This window comes from Rhincodon typus, chromosome 7, assembly GCF_021869965.1.
Source record: "Rhincodon typus isolate 14 chromosome 7, sRhiTyp1.1, whole genome shotgun sequence".
Lineage (NCBI taxonomy): Eukaryota > Metazoa > Chordata > Chondrichthyes > Orectolobiformes > Rhincodontidae > Rhincodon > Rhincodon typus.
The window spans coordinates 54,213,966-54,231,694 of NC_063338.1; the positions used below are offsets into that span (position 1 = coordinate 54,213,966).

The 17,729-nt window shown below is 38.7% G+C and overlaps 1 protein-coding gene across 10 annotated transcripts in view; it reads right to left on the bottom strand.

The window, feature by feature from the left end:
* Positions 1-17,729, bottom strand: part of baz2ba (bromodomain adjacent to zinc finger domain, 2Ba) — a 312,926-nt gene that overhangs the window by 91,243 nt on the left and 203,954 nt on the right. For all 10 annotated transcript variants that reach the window (XM_048598962.1, XM_048598970.1, XM_048598966.1 and 7 more), the window contains 6 exons: positions 12,686-12,746; positions 9,646-9,754; positions 7,761-7,862; positions 2,104-2,314; positions 1,934-2,026; positions 1,787-1,848 (listed from right to left, as the gene is read on the bottom strand). In XM_048598962.1, the coding sequence (XP_048454919.1) occupies positions 1,787-1,848; positions 1,934-2,026; positions 2,104-2,314; positions 7,761-7,862; positions 9,646-9,754; positions 12,686-12,746 (638 nt within the window). The remainder of the gene's footprint in view (positions 1-1,786; positions 1,849-1,933; positions 2,027-2,103; positions 2,315-7,760; positions 7,863-9,645; positions 9,755-12,685; positions 12,747-17,729) is intronic.

Consider the following 17,729-nt stretch of genomic DNA (forward strand, 5'->3'; position numbering starts at 1 on the left):
GTCCTGTTTTGACGCCATCACCTTGATAAATTGTTATGATCTCTCTACTTGAATGAGTTTGTACAGTTTGGATTACTTATTACTTTGGTTATAATCTCAGCCTGCGACTCTTATATCTATAATGTTATTCCAGGCATTTGGTTTGTCTTCAGCAGCACCTTACTTTTAAATTTTTGTAATTATCTCTCTGCCTCATTTAATCGGATTATAGTTGCATCCCTCCGCTTGTTATTCAGCTGTTGACACTTTACTCACACTGTCTAACATATTTAATCACCTGCAGAGACTTATTATTGGACACTCCACTCACACCATTTGTATGATCTTTTCATCTCTCTGCCCATAAATTCAGCATTCTGTGTGCTTCTCTCTCACTTCACCTGAAGAAGGGGCTACGGTCCGAAAGCTTGTGATTTCAAATAAATCTATTGGACTCTAACCAGGTGTTGTGTGACTTCTGACTTTGTCCACCACAGTCCAACACCGGCACCTCTACACCATGGAAAAACAAGGACAGCAAACACATGGGAACATCACCACCTGTAGGCTCCCCTCTAAGCGACTCACCAACCTGATTTGGAAATATATTGCTGTTCATTGAATGACGCTGGGTCAAATCCTGGAACTCCCTCCCTAATGGCATTGGGGGCACACCACAGCAAATGGATTGCAATGGGGTGGGCGGGGAGGGTGTTAATTCAGACTGAATTTTACAAATAAAGTGATTCTGTGATATAAGGAGCTGTCAGTTTCCTTAAAATTTTTCAAAAAGAAGTTTAATTTGGTCAGGTTTTAAATACATTTCAAATTTTAAGTACTGTGCCATATTTCACACATTCAAGTAACATGGTCTGACCATGTAAATCAGGTGCCCCCAAGATATATTGTTGAATTCTTACCCGATAAATAGAATATTAAAAATGTAATATTAAAATATCTAAAAGTCAGCTATGATTTCCGGCACCAGTACAAAAGCAATATTTCACCAAAAGCAGATGGGGAAAACAAAACGATAGAAGTCCCATAAAAACTAACCAATATTGAGATTTATGCATAAGCAGTTTAATTTTGTTACAGATAATCGAAAAAAAAATTGAAGATAAAATACAACTACATGACTGAAAATGTCTACTGCAAGTTTTTCTACATAAAACATGAGGCAATGAAAGCAAGAAGTCAAATGGAAGGCTACGTTGCTCTGGATACAAGGATGAACAAATCACTGAAAAATAGAGGAAAGGCACATGTGTGAGAAATACCATGAGGTAACCCAAAGGCAGCTACTTCCAGAAATCTCACACAATTGTGTTTAATTGATAAATACATCACTTTTATATGTCAATCACAGTTCATTGCAGAATTTAAATAAATACAAGCATGTCTGCTGACACCGATCCTCTAACAATAAATTCTGATTGCATGCTCAGCTCTAATTTTTTAAAAATGCATGAGCAACATAAAGTAGCATTTTTAAAATTAAATTCAACTTTCAAAGTTTCTTTTCCCCCAAGAGTTTGTTAGATTTTATTGCTGTTTATTTCATTGCATTTCAGAGATTTTGCTACTACTATAGGATTCTGGATGTCAGCAAGCACAGCCAAAATACAAACTCCCTTTTAACTTGGCATCACACGCAATATTTCCAGAGTACCATCGAAAAAGTAGAATTAAACCCTACTCCCCTTCCAGTGTGTGAAAATATATACATGAGACAAGTATAAACAGAAGCACAAAATATACTCTGGTAAATATGAAAAGCAGCAAATTAAACATATGGGAGGTGTACCTGTTGTCTTATCATCTTCAGTTGTTCCTTTTGTTTTCGTTTTTCTTCTGCTGCCATTATTGCTGCAAAGAATATTTGCCCAGTAAGTTCAACAGATCTAATTAAACAATCCAAAAATCTTTAACTAATTTTCTTTTCACTACTTACCTTGTTGTTTTCTAGCTTCTTTAGCCTTCTGTGCTAATGCTTGCTTTTCAAGTTTCTGCATCATCTTTAATTCTGCTGCTTTTCTTGCATATGCTAAAGACATTAAAAATTCATCAAGTAATTTGTTTTTGACAAATGAAATGCAATGCAACCAATATGTCTACGCTCACCTTGAGCTTCCAATTTTCTTAACAGTTTTGCATCACTGTTCTTTTGGAAATCTGGCCTTGCAATATTTGGCGGTCTGCCTTTGCGACGTCTCATTTTAGATTCATCTCTAGCACGCTGTTTTTCGGGATTTGGTGGGCGACCTCTCCGTCCTTCCATTGCCTTTATTTTTGGCATTATTTCCTCATTTTTTAAATGGCACCATTGCATACCCTGAAATAATGTTTTGCAGAATTTTAAAAATTAGTCTAAACGGAAATCATTTTCAGAAGAAATTGTACTAAAGTTTGTGAGCATCAGAGCTAAATGGCTTGTTCACTTTTTTACAATATCCTTCCATTTTTCAATTAAGTTATAATCTATAAACCAATGATAAGTTGAACAGCTCATTCAGGGTGACTATCCCAAAACAAAGCTTAAATCCTGAAACCTGAGAAATTCCTCCTACCATATCCTTCTAGTAAGGCTCCCTGATTAAAATTAATATTCAAGATAGGTTGATTTCTGCAAGACCTTGCTTCAAATCGAAATAATTATGATTTTAACAGTGGAATTATTTTCTCCATATTTACCAAAGATGACTTCTATTCAACAAACAGAATACAACATGTTTCATAATTGTATAAATAAAAATGATATAATTTTATGCAAACTTTTAAATAAACCTAAAAAGATTACCACTAATTATTTTACACTAAAATTAATATCAAGAAGGTTATGAAAATAAATATTGCTCGGAATGAAAAAAACCAGTGGCAGAACATTTAGAAAGGATTGTATATATCTCAGAATTAAACATAAAGCTCAAAGAGTCATGTTGAAAATGCATTTGTTTGTATTGTAATTCGATTAGTGTCTACTAAAAGTGCAAAGATTAAGGAGAAACAAAGAACCGGAGTTCATACAGTACTTTTTAGGATACTCAAAATAACTTTATAGCCAATAAATTAATGGTCAGTGTTATTAGGCATATGGAGCAACAGGAAGGTGGTGGCGGAGTAATATCGCTACTATGTTACTGGATTAGTAGTATAGTCAAGAGGTCTACACCAACTGTCTCTGGGGACACAGATTGAAACCCACACCATCAGGAATACACCTGGAATCAAATGCTACCACGAAACCTTTGTCAACTGTTGCGAAAGGCCATCAGGCTCATTAATGTCCTTTAGGAAAAAAAATCTGCTGCACTGACTAAATCCATGTGATTCTCGACCCACAGCAATGTGGCTGACTCTTAAATTCCCACTGTAATACCCCAATATACTCAGTTATTATCCACGTCTAAAAGGAATGAATAAAAACAGACCACCTACCATCAACCTGGGCACCAGAAATGACAATGGCAGACTCAGCCTTGTTGGCCTTATGAAGTCCTCGTTGCTAGTATTTGGGGGCTTGTGCGAAAACTGGGAGAACTGTCCCTCAAGTTAGTCAAACAACAGCCTAAAACTGTCTATCAGGTATATTTCAGTGAATACCAGTATGACTATGCATGGGCTTGCCATCGTCACCATCCCTGATTAAATCCCATCTTCATTAGACCTTAGGATACAGGATCAAAATTATGCCATGTGGCTCACTGAGTCTGCCCCACCAGTCGATCATGGCTGATATGTTTCTCAACCCCATTCTCTGCCTTCACCCCATAACTCTTGATCCTGTTACTAAACAAGAACCAATCTACCTTGGTCTCAAAGACACTCAATAACTTGGCCATTCAGGACCCCTCCATTATCTTGTGTGGCACAACTATCATGTTAACTGTGACAGATTTCAAACAACGCAGATCAGGCAACTGTAAATTAGCATCCATATGAGACGTGGCCATCAGCAGAGGCAGAATTGTAATTAACCACAATCTGTAGCCTCATGGCCCGACATATCACCACTTGACCATAGCCAACAAGTTGGGATAATAACAGTGATTTAATGAAAAGCTCAGGAGGGTAGCCATATCTAAAAATGAGCTGTCAACCTGATGATGCTACAACCATAACACAGGGCACTTAGTGAACTGGTGCAGAAAAAAATCAAGACGGCTAATGGAATGAAAGCCTTTACATCTAGAGGACTGGAGTATAAAGACAAAGAAGTTATTCAGCAGCTATACAAAATGCTGGTTCGACCCCACTTAGGAGTACTGTAAACAGATCTGGGCATCACACCTTAGGAAGGATATGCAGGCCTTGGAGGGAGTACAGTGCAGGTTTACAAGAATGATACCTGGGCTTCAGGGTTTAAGTTATGAGGAGAGATTATTAAAAATTAGATAAAAACCAAAAGAACTGTGGATGCTGTAAATCAGGAATAAAAACAGAAAAAAAAACAAGAACAGCTTCTGTGGAAGGGTCACCGGACCCGAAACATTAACTCTGATTTTTTTCTTCACAGATGCTGCCAGACCTGCTGAGCTTTTCCAGCAACTTCTGTCTTTATTACAAATTAGGCCTATTTTCTCTAGAATTTAGAAGATTAAAGGGTGATCTGATCAAAGTCTTCAAAATATTATCAGGGAAAGACAGGGTAGATTAACAATTTTCACTCACTAATTGGAGATTCCAGAACTAAGGGATATAGTCTAAAAGTTAAGGCCAGACCATTCAGGAGAGATAGGAAGGTGTTAGGAAGCACCTCTACACATAAACGGTGGTCGACATTTGGATCTCTGTTCCACGGGATGCAGGATCAGTTGTTCATTTCAAATCCCTGATAGTTAATTTTTTGTTAAGCAAAAATCAAGGGAAAATTAAGGTATGTGGGCCAAAAGCAGATACTTGAAGTTAAGCCACAATTAGTCATGATCTCGTTGAATGGTGGAAAAGAACGGAGAGGCTGAATAGCTGACTCCTGTTCCTAAATTAGGCCTATTTTCTTCGAAGATTTAGAAAATTAAAGGGTGATCTTATCAAAGTCTTCAAGATAATAACAAGAAAAGACAGGATAAATATAAACTACTTCCACTGGTTGGAGATTCTCCAACTCGGGGGTGTTGTCTAAAAATTAGGTCTATATCATTCAGGAGACGTAATAGAAACCCTTCTTACACACAGGTATACGATTCTCTTCACAAATTGCAGTTGATGCTAGATCACTTGTTAATTTTAAATCTGAGATAGATTTTTTTGTTAAGCAAAGGTAACTCACTGAAGGGAAGAATAGGCTCGAAGGGTTAAATGGCCAATTTCTGTTTCTATGCATGTGAAAAGGGTAGATGCAGCATGCAACAGAACTAAGCATTCCTACAACAAACAGATCAGATCCAAGCAAGGCAGTCCTGCCAGATGTAGTCATGAATGGGAGTTGGCCAATTAAGTAACTAATAAGAGGAGGCAGTTCCACAAACATCCCCATTCTCAATGATGGGGAAACCTAGCACATTAATGCAAAGGGTGAAGCTGAAGCATTTGCATCTACTTTCAGCTAGAAGTACTGAGTAGATGATCTATTTTAATTCATCCATATGATATCAAGTAACAGTTTAAGGAACTGAATGCTTCAAGGACTATGGGCCTCTATTAGACTTCTAAGAATGGTACTGAGGACTTTTGCTGTAGAACTTTGTGTATCCCGAGCCAAGCTGTCCCTGTGAAGCCACAACAATGTTAGCCACTTGGCAAGTTGAAACATTACTTAGATATGTCCAGGCAAAAGCAAGACAAATCCAACCTGGCCAATACCACCTCATCAGTAGCCTCTCGATCACCAGCACTGATAAAAAGGGTCACCAACAGAACTACTAAGAGCCACTCAAAAGCAAAAGCCTGCTCAGTGACGCTCGAATGGTTCTTGCAGGATCACTCCAGTCCAAACCTCCTAAAAGCCTTGGTCCATACATGGGACAAAACAGCTGAATTCCACGGGTGAAGAGATCGAATGCTCTTGATATCAGGCTGTATTTGATTAAATGTAGTATTCAAGGAGGTCAAGGAAAAACTGGAATCATATTGAACACAAAGGTAGATGGTTGTGGATTTTGAAGGTTGATCATTTCGGTCCAAGGATATCACTGCCTAAGTTTCTCAAAGTAGTCTCTCTCGCCCCATCATCTTCAACCACAGGGTCAAAAGCCTGCAGCTTCACTGAGGTTTTCTTAATGTCCAGAACCACTCGCAACTCCTCAGATACTGAAGCAGTCCAAGTCCATATGGAATAACATCTGAATGACATCCAAACTCGCTATGATAAGTGAGAAGTAACATTCAAAAGACACAAGTGCCAGGCTATTTCCAATGAGAGAATCCAACCATTTCCACTTGACATTCAAATGGTACCACCATCACTGAATCTTCCGCGAACAACATCCTACAGGGTTACCATTAACTAGAAAGTGAACAGGATGAGCCGCATAAATACTGTGGGTTACAAGAGCAGGTTAAAGGTTGGGAGTACCATGCCTCTAAAATCCCCGAATCCAGTCCACCATCTTCAAGGTGCAAGTCAGAAATGTGACAATTCTTTAAACTTGCTTGAATGAGAGCAGCTCCAACATCACTTAAGAAGTTCAATGTTATCCAGCAAAAAATAGCCCTCTTGATTGACACTCCTTCCAGCAACTTCAACATTCATCCCCTCCCCTACCTGAACAGAGCATGTAGCATCCACATAATGGAAAACAGTAACTCACCAAGGTTTCTTCAATAGTACCTTTCAAAGGCACAACTTCTACCATGTAAAAGGACAAGACCATCAGACACGAGAGAATCACCAGCTGTAAATTCCTCTTTAAGCTACATATAGATAATAGAACATAGAACAGTACAGCATGTGTACAGGCCCTTCGGCCCACGATGTTGTGCCGACCTATTCTCTTACTAAGATCAATCTACCCTGCATACCCTACATTTACTATCCTCCATGTGCCTATCTAAGAGTCACTTAAAAGTCTCTGAAGTATCTGACTCCACTACCGATCCTCCTTACAACAATATTATCATTCATTCATTGTTGCTAGGTTTAAATTGCTTCACCCTGACAGTGGCGAGCCTGTGGAATTCTCTGCGATAGAAGGTGGCTGAGGCCAAAGCATTCAATTTTTTCAGGAAGGAGTTAGTTATGGTTAAAGGGATCAAAGAGTATGGGTAGAATGCACAAAGTGTATTGAACTGGATGATCAGCCATGATCATACTGAATGGCAGGGCAGGCTTGAAGGGCCAAAGGGGTGACTACCGCTTCTTAGTCTAGATTTGCTTTCTCCCACTATACTTATTTAAGGCAATGACTAATGGCACAGAGTGGTTTATAGTTATTCGCCAAATTCAATTAAACTGCAATTTTTGTAAAGCAATTTTAACATGGTTTCGTCTGGATAACGGCAGTTTCAGGACTCATAGTGTAACATAATCTTTTCCTTCCCGGATAGCTCCCTGATCAGGTATCAATCAACATAAAACAGCTGAAAAGCGAGGACATTTCTCTCCATCTTTAGCAAAGAAGTTCTGAGTATAATTGGGTATAGTATCCCATTATGACTGTCACTGGCAATGACAAATTACAAACTGAAGCAGAGATATTCCTGGTTCTGATATATCAGTCCACCACTATAACGTGCATTGATCATGAGGCCCAAAGAAAAGATCATTTGAGGCTTATAACAAATGAAATCCAAAGTCATGATCAAAACTAACAGTAATTATCTGTAACTATAACCAGCATTACCTGAGGTCCATCTCTGGCTTCATAGAAGTCACCAACCTTCATTTTTGAACTGAAGCTAAAATTATCCCTTGTGATGTCTGTTATTCCATTCCTAGTAAGGTACTATAGAAACAGGACAAATGCAAAGCATAATTACAAATCAACAGTAAGAGTATTTTTGTCTGTTTGGTTAGGTATCTACAACGTATATAAATAAGTACTTCTGTAACTACAGTGTTAGAAGCATCTCATGAATCAGTGGAGGCATTAAAATGATGGGGTGTTATCCACTAATTGTGACAAGGAGAAGCATTACAGGAACCGAGCACGGGACTTACAAGAAGATGTTACTGTAAATTCTCAATATACAATAATTTTTTAATTTGCAATAAAAGAACTCTCATTCTGAGTGGGTTAAAATCCCACCCCTTAGCTCTATGTGTAGTTGCGTTTGAGTGCGAGGGTGCAAGATTCAGCACAACTGCATGTAGGTCATTTAATCTGTATTTGAGCCACTTGTGTGGAAAAGAAGATAGTCTAATTGCTATCTGTTTGCTTGCATCATTTATTTCTTTCTGACTCAAACAGCTGCTTAGACGTCAAAATACAACTTCCCAAAATACTGAGAAGTTTATTTTGAAAAAGGTATTAACTCCAAGATAAAATATGACAACTTGATTGATTAGCTGATTTCTACTGAATAACTCTCATACGTTTTGCCCTGGCAGAGAGATTCAACGGGCTGAATGGTATATTTCTGCTCCTATATCTTATGGTGTTACAGGTAATGTCGAAAAAAAAGCACCAAGGTTGATTACAAAGATGAATCGCAAAAAAACTAGAACTAATGTTCAATCAGTAATGTCAGCCATTTAATGTCATCATCTCTCACAAACAACAGTTTAATTTAAAGACATGATTTAAACTTCGCTTGAATAAAACTGTTTGAAATTTCTCTCCGTTTTATAAAGAACCCTGAAGCACAATTAGGTCAAAATTGATGGACCTTGAAAAAAAATTATACCAGTTTTTAAGCAACACCTTCTTGGAAATTACATGCACTGCACAAACCCAAGCAGCAATTTGGAACAAAAACACTGTGGGACAAAAACACTGAAGGACAAATTAGTTTGTACTGCATGACCTTTAATGGTGCTGGAACCTTTGATATCCTGAAGATAAGCAGTGCAAAGCCTGTGCAGCTTTCTCAATTAATATCATTGAAAAACACGCTATAGATATTGACCTATTGCACTGCCTGCCCCCAGGAACTGACACAGTTGGCATAGTGCTATCATAAATAGTTGTACAAGCTTTTAGGAGGGGTAAAGGCCTTCGAATGAAAAATGAAGGCACTGTAGCACAAAAGGCACTTCAATGTTAATCACGGTACTGCGAAATATGTTAATACTTTACTCTTTTAGCATTGTTTCAAACATTTGGGACAACAAGAATTTCAGCTATTGAGAAAAATGAATGGCTTAAATCTTTGAGAAAGTACTTTGCGTGATTTATGGGGAAAGGTAACAGTACTTGTTGAGTGGCAGCCCAATATTTTCACTTAATTTTACAATCCTAATTAGGCAACTACTTAGTAGCTTCACAAGTTATTGTTACAGGTTAGAGTTCAGATTTTACGAGAGCATTTCCAATTATAAATGGTAAATTATGATATAGGAAATATAAATTTATGCAAAGGAAGCATATGCAGTACAAGAGACTGAATAATACGAAAGCAAATACAAACAAAATTTTCAAAATTCATAGAACTCTGTATTACATAAATACTTTTAAAAGGAGTAAAATAAACGTAACCTGTAAACTATAGCTCTTTATTTTTAAATAGATTTCAGATTCAAAAAGATTTGGGACAACATTTGTTGTGACATTCAGACATAGAAATTACCTTCATTACTTCAGGGTACTGACGAAGTTTCTTTCCACAAGGAGCATAATAAATCACCTCTCCCTGAAGGCGGCCACCAACAGTCTTAATTCTGGTCTCTCTCTGCCATCTAATCAACAAACAAGTCACTGATTCCAAATGACAATAGACAAAAATCAGATTTTCTGCTGTATTTTAACTTTAATGAGTAATTAGTACTTGGGAAGTAATATCCAAATACTCAGAGACGAGCAAAACATTCACTGTGAAATTAGTATCTTTATTTGAACAGTAACTTGTGAAATAAAGGATCAAAAATTCTCAAAAAATGTTAAGCTGCCATGTGTAAAATGGGCCGAGGAATATAATATATGAGACTTGTGACTGATTTAGTGTCTTAAAATATGAATGTCTAATTTGGAACTACTTTCTCCTGTGTTGAAAAAATGTACAATTTGATGGTCTTAATATTACTTAAGGAACAAACAAACTATTTTCTTGAAATCTAATTATAATGTCAGCATCTATCATCAAACAAACAGCTTCTTAATTACCAATTTTGTTCTATGACCAAGACTGTTTAGAATACAAGTTTTGTAACGACATAACAACTCTGCTTTCTCAAGTGTGTAAGATGGCATGTCAATGTGGATTAGACTGTGTCAAAACTCTGGAGGGTTATCACCTTCTTCATCCACAGAATCAATGCTCATGTATTTGTAAGAAATTTCCATTCAAATCTACCAAATATTCATTTCCAGCACAAAGATTGACTTTCAAATAATAAGCTGTAAGAAGTAATTTTCCTTGACACTTTGACACATTTAACCAATCCCAAGATCTCATCACCTTCTGGTCATTCCTACATGACCTCTATCATTCTCCTTCCATCCCTATTCTTCATCAATCAGATTTCAACCCTTGTGGAAACAATCTAGTCAGGGTAACTTGGTTGTTTGGTTCCCCTGTTAATATAGAGGTTGAGATGGAGATAGAATGCACAGTCAGTTATTTTTCACACAGAGTAAATTCATGTAAACAGAAACGTTCAATTGCAGGAAGAAATGGAGGTTGCTATTGGTTCCATACCATTTTTAAGTTTACATATCGCGCAACTCTGCAGAAACTACTACTTATATGATCATAACTCTTTGACTTTTCTGTCAAGTTGTAATACCAAGAATTAGAGATTGTTTCATTGGGGTTTAATGCTACATCCATACAATTTGAAAAATCTTAACATCAAAGGAAAAGGCATCATAAATATGGAATAAAACAAATGTTGCAACCAAAACGGACTTGTATAGAACATGATTATTATGGAAAGGCCTTGTTTATTTAATGTGAACATTGTTACAGCCAGTGAAATTTATATAAGTAAGCACTGTGTTAATCAAAACATTTGTAATAGAGAAACTAAAATGCCTCTTAAAGACACTTTTTCAGAATTCTTCTACAGTGAGGTATAAGGATCATGATTGGTTATTATTATTTGAAAACTTCATTTAAAAGTTGACTGAATCATATATAGTGTCATATACAATGGAAACAGACCCTTTGGTCCACACCGACCATATTCCCAAACTAAGCTAATCCCACTTGTCTGCATTTGGCCCATATACCTCCAAACCTTTCCTATTCACCAACTTTCCCAAATGACTTTTAAATGTAACTAACTGCATCCACCACTTCCCCTGGCTGTTCATTCCACACACCAACTACGGTGTCTGTGTAAAAAAGTTGCCCCTCATGACGTTTTAAAATCTTTTTCCTCTCATGTTAAAGATATGCCCCCTAGTTTTCAACTCTCCCACCCTAGGGAAAAGGCCTTTGCTTTTCATCTTATCCATGACAGCCATGGATTTCATAAACCCCTATAAGATCACCCCTCAATGCCCTATGTACCACTGAAAAATGTCCCAACCCATCCAGTCTCTTCTTACAACTCAAACTCTCCATTACAGGTAAATCTTGGTAAATCTTTCTGAACCTTCTCCAGTTTAATAATGTCCTTCCTATAACAGCGCAGCCAGAACCCAGAACCCAGGCAACACAGTACCCCAGAAGAAACCTCCCTAACATCCTGTACAATCTTAACATGACGTCCCAACTCCTATACTGCAAGGTCGAAGCAATGAAGATAAGTGTGCTAAACACCTTAACTAGCCCGTCTATCTGTGACAAAAATTTCAAAGAATTATGTATTTGAACCCCTAGGTGTCTCTGTTCTGTAACACTACTCAGGGCGCTACCATTAATTGTGTAAATCCTGCCCTTTTTTTTTAAACCAAAATGCAATACCTTATGTTTATCCAAATTAAACTCCATCTGCCACTCCTCAGCCCACTGATCCATTTGTTCAAGATCTCTTTATAATCTTAGATAATCTTCTTCACTGTCCACTATGCCACCAATTTTGGTGTCAACCGCAATCTTACCAACCATCATAGAAGTATATAAAATTATGAGCAACATGGATAATCAGAGTCTTTTTCCCCAGAGCAGAAATATTAGGGTGTACAGATTTAAAGTGAGAGCAGAAAAGTTTAAAAGGAGATGTGCAAAGTAAGATTTGCACCCCCCACCCCAAAACAGAAGGTGGTAGGTGCCTAGAACGCGCTGCCAGGGGTGGTGGTAGAAGCAGAAATGATAGCTATGTTTAAGAGGCATTCAAACAGATACACGAACAAGCAGGGAATAGAATGATATGGACTGTGTGCAGGAGATGGGGTTAGTTTAGAATGGCATTATGGTTGGTGCAGAAATGGTTGGCTGAAGGGTCTGTTCCTGTGCTGTGCTGATCTATGTTTTATGTTCTTAAATTCTGCTCCTCTCTCCAACAGGATTGCCATTCTAATCTTTCTTTTTGTTCTCGATCAAGTATCCACCTATCCACGCACTCCTTCTGCCCACTGGCCCTCAACCCCATTGCATATACCACCTTCTCCTACTATTTACCCATTGCGACACATATTCCAAGACAGACTGGAGACCTGCAAACGAAACATTCAACCACAATGCACAGAAAATCCATGAAATGCATTTTACATAAAACAATTACCCATATTCCAAGGGGATACGTAGCTCTCTTTCATCAGTGACTCTTCTTCTTTTACCAGAGCCTACAAAAACAAGAATCAGATATTGGTGGGTTAACAATGTTAATATACGTAAAACTACCAGAAAGTATGCAAACATATAGACAAGGAACAACAGTAGGCCACCTTTCTAGCCTGCTCTGCCATTCAATAAGATCACCGCTGATCTTATTTTAGCCTCAACTCCATATTGCTGTTTATCCTCAACAATCTTTCATCTCCTTGGTAATCAAGAATTTATCTACTTCTGCCTTAAAAATATTTAAAGGTTTTGCGTTCACCGCTTTTTGAGGAAGGGAAATTCCAAAGACTTTCAATCCTCTGCTTCTCATGAGTCGAATACATGAATAGGATCAGAATAGAGGGATACGGATCCTATAAGTGAAGATAGTTTTAGCATTGAAGGGGAAAATGTGTCAGCACAGGCTTGCAGGGCCAAAGGGCCTGTTCCTATGCTGTATTGTTCTTTGAGTCATAGTTAAAGAAAAGAGGCTACACAAATCCGGAAGATGATTATGGAATGCAAATTGCTTCCAGAAGCCAAATGGTACGAAACTAATTCCACAATTTTAAATTTATCTTTCTCCTCATCTTCTCCGAATTTCACTTACTAAAGGTTTAAAGTGTATTTTGATATTTTTAAGCTGTCAGCAATTAAAAACAGTAAAACATAAAACACCAGGACAACCAGATCTCCTACGCCATTGTTCATGAGTAACACTTGATCTGGACTCTAGTTTCTGATGCTTGCTGTAGTTATAGTGCAACCTGCTCATCACTACAACACACTAAACGTACTTAATATATTAAATACCAACGAGAGGGAAAGATATTAAACAATATGCTGATAGTCTCAGATATAATACTTGCCATACTACTTAGATAAATCAAAATTTGAAGAGGGAAGGAGCTTTCTATAAAACAAAGAACGGTGGATGCTGGATCTCTTAAACAAAAACAGAAATTGCTAGAGAAACTCAGCAGGTCTAACAGCATTGTGGAAAGAAAGCAGAATTAATGTTTCAAGTCCAGTTCATCAGAACTGTTAATCGCTAGAAGTAAGCGGTATTTATGATGAAGCCAAAGTGGGATTAAGAGTAAGACTTAGACATTATTTAATCTTCCTTTTGCTTCCCCAAAGCTTCTTTTTCTCAGTTTTTCTTTTCTCACTGCTCCCCCAAAGACTGCCTCTCACGCAGACAAGTGGTTCATTCAGAAAAGAAACCAGCACCAAACCTAATGAATCCGCACCTACTCAACCAGGAACAAGCGAGTAAGATCAGTCAGAGAGGGAGTGAAAGATCGAAGGCTTAGATAAAACATATTGTCTACCATCTTATTTATAAATATGGACTCATTGCTGAAGATGCTGTTATGCTTTGCAGTCTGAGATGATCTCCACCCTCCCACTGTTCAGCCAGCAAGAACAAATTCATCAATTAACAAGCAAACCTCGTATAACTTATTTCAGCCAACATGTGCAAACTCAAAATCACTACCTCAATCATAGACTCAATGGAATGAATGGTTGGCGTCTGCTCCTATAGTCTATTAGAGACTAGGTTGAAAAGTACATTTATGGCTCAGACGGACAGATTTATAATCAGTAATAGAATCAAGGGTTATGGTGAAAAGGCAGGAAAGCAGAGTTGAGGATTATCAGATCAGCCATGATCTCACTGAATGGCAGTGCAGGCTTAACGAGCGGAATGGCCTGCCTCTGCTTCCTTTCTCTGAGAGTATCATGGTCTTATCCACATCTAGTCCTGGTCTAAACAGCTCAAATAAGCAATTTTAAGATGTTTTCATCCTAAAATCATCATTCACACATCCGAGCTGAAATGAAACAATGTTAATATGGGCGGCACGGTGGCTCAGTGGTTAGCACTGCTACCTCACAGTGCCTGGGACCCGGGTTCGATTCCACCCTTGGGCGACTGTCTGTGTGGAGTTTGCACATTCTCCCCGTGTTTGTGTGAGTTTTCTCCGGGTGCTCTGGTTTCCTCCCACAATCCAAAGATGTGCAGGCTAGGTGGATTTGCCATGCTAAATTGCCCGTAGTGTTCAGGGATGTGTGGGTTAGAGGGGGATGGGGATGGGTCTGGGTGGGATGCTCTGTGGGTCAGTGTAGACTTGTTGGGCTGAAGGGCCTGTTTCCACACTGTAGGGATTCTACAATATTTTATTTTATTTTATTTTGTTTCGCTGTAGTGACAGTCGCAAAGAGGTAGTAATCTACAGGTCCTGACTGATGCTTTGTAGACATGAGAGTTCAAATCCTAGCATGGAGCAGGTGAAGTTTTAATCTTTTTAATTCAATTAATACGTCTAAAATTAAACACCAGTGTCAGCTTGGTGACCATGATTATCATAAAATAAAATGTGGCTCACTTTAGGGAAGGAAATCTGCTATCTTTGTATGGTCTGACTTAATGTGACCCATCAATGTGAATTAAACTATGAAACCGTTTATTTTGACAGGAAAAATAAAATGGATAATGTTTCAATGGTAAGAGATTGCAGGATTTGGACGTACTAGTGCATGAATCACAAAAGGCTAGTGTACAAGTACAGCAAGTAATTAAGAAAGTTAATAAAATTTAATTTACTGCACAAGGAACTGAACACAAATGTTGGGAGGTTATGGTGGAGTATCAGCTGTACATTGAGGACACACTTACAATTGATAAGGTTGCAATGCTGTTGATGGATTACCTTGCACGCTTTCCATTTGCAAAATAAATAGGAACTTGTGACCATGCAGGTTCAGGCCACAATAGTGTTGACAGCCACAGGCACTGCTGCCATGCTTTGGGTTTGTGGATCAATTTGTAGCTGCAGCAGGTGACAGAACACTCTCACTAACTCCTTGGCGAAGTTACTGGTCCTCACTAAATTGGATGCATGAAACACGCTCCCCAAGGACCCTCTTATGCATATGCTATCCTGTTCAATTGTTTCTTCTGTCCCCCTCTTCTAGCAGTATCACCTGCTTCATGGTTATCATCTTTTTTGCTGCTCTACCTCATCCTCCAGCCCCAAAGGAAGCCCTATACAACCACATGAGCAGCCAAACTATTTCTGAGGTAAAATGCACCACATTCAACAAAATCTTTGCATGCAGATAAAATGAACCGTCAAACTTGCAAAACATGCCAAAAATAAGCCAAGTCGTCAAGCAACAGTCAGAAATTAGAAACAACCAATCAATGCGCAATAACTGATGATCGCTTTAAATTGTTGACGGTGCCTTCCTGGTAGTTAGCAACACATTGTGTTACATGATTTCAGCACAATCCAAATGAAAAACTGGGGTGATCAAAGTTAAAAAAAAACAGATCCTGTAACATGCAAACACACATTATTCTGAATTAAGAATACTGTTGCTATCTGCACTTGCTGCCACTACTCTATCCTCCACCAGCATGGTGGGTGACACAAATTTGGCTGTAATTATGCACATACGTTCCTCCAGACAGATTGAGGGCTTAATAAGTCACTTGCTACCCAAAAAACTGGGACTGCATAGTCAATATTCAGGTCATGTTATCCATATTCTACAGCTTTTGTTGTTGGGGAAAATAAAAGAACCTGGTGTGAGGACTAACATGTTAGCATGGATGCAAGATTGGCTGGGTGGCAGAAAACAGATTAAGCATAAATGGGCCTTTGACTGCTTGGTGGTATATGACAGATGGAGTCCTGCAGGGGTCAGTGTGGGGGCCAACCTCAAAGTTTAACAACTGATATCAATGTCTTAGATGAGGGGATCAAAGGCATAGCTGCTAAGTTCAAAAACAACACCAAGATAGTTAAGAATGAATGTGCAGTGAAGATATTAAGGAAGTTGAAGACAGATATAGAGAGGTTGAGTGAATGGGTAAAAATATGGAGTATAATGTGGGAAAACATGAAATTGTTCACTCTGGCTGGAAGAATTTTTAAAAGAAGAATAAATAAATATACAGAACTGTAGAATTCAGAGGTGCAGATGTCACAAAATATTAGTATGCAGGTACAGTGTGTAAGCAAGAAGGGTAATGGAATGCTCTCGATTCTTATAAAAGGAATTAAACATGAAATTAAGGATGTTACCCTTCAGTCATACAGAGCATTGGTGTGACTCCATTGCGATTACTGTGTGCAGTTTTGGTCTTCTAATTTGAAGAAGGATGTAAATGCGCTAGAGGCAGTTCAGAGGAGGTTTACTAGACTGATACTTGAAATAAAGGGGCTGTTTTATGAGGATAATTTGAACAGGCTAGGTTGGTTTCCACTGGAGAGTGAGGGGCGACTTAATCCTGAATGATCACGACTAGCTGGTCTTGAAAAGTATGTTTCCTCTTGTGGGTCAGTCAGAACTATGGGGCACAATTTTAAGATTAAGCGTCGCTCTTTTAGGACATGGATGAGGAGAATTTCTTTGTCTCAAAGGACTGAGACACTTTGAAATCTCTCAAGGGTGGCATACGTGTGTCTTTGAATATATTTAAGGTAGAGGTAGACAGATTTTTGTTAGCAAGGAAACTAAGGTTATTTGGAAGGGAGGTTGGCATTGCCAGAGAGGGTGGGTAGTGGTGCTGGAGACAGAATGTGTGAGGGGACCGGGGTTAGAGAGAGGATGGGAGGGGTCAATGGCAGACAGAAAGAGAGATTGGGAGGGCGGTATTGCCCGAGATAGAAGCAGGCGAATGGCACACATGAGAGACTGGGCAGGCAGCGCTAAAGGGAGCAGATAGCAAGAGAAGAATGGTGATCAAGCCAGCAAGGACTGGGAATGAGTGAGTGAAACGGGTAGCCAAGTAAGAGAGAGAGGCAGGCAGAGCAGGTAGGTAAGACAGGTGATTTAGGTGGGTCAGGTGAGAAATACAGAGGGCGCTTGCAGGCAGGTGAGTGATTAGTGCAGTCAGAGAAGCAACAAGGGGCTGGTGGGCAGGTAACAGAGGGAGGGCCTGGCAGGTGAGGGTACAAGCCAGAATATGTACGTTGCAAACAAGCAAAGGGCAG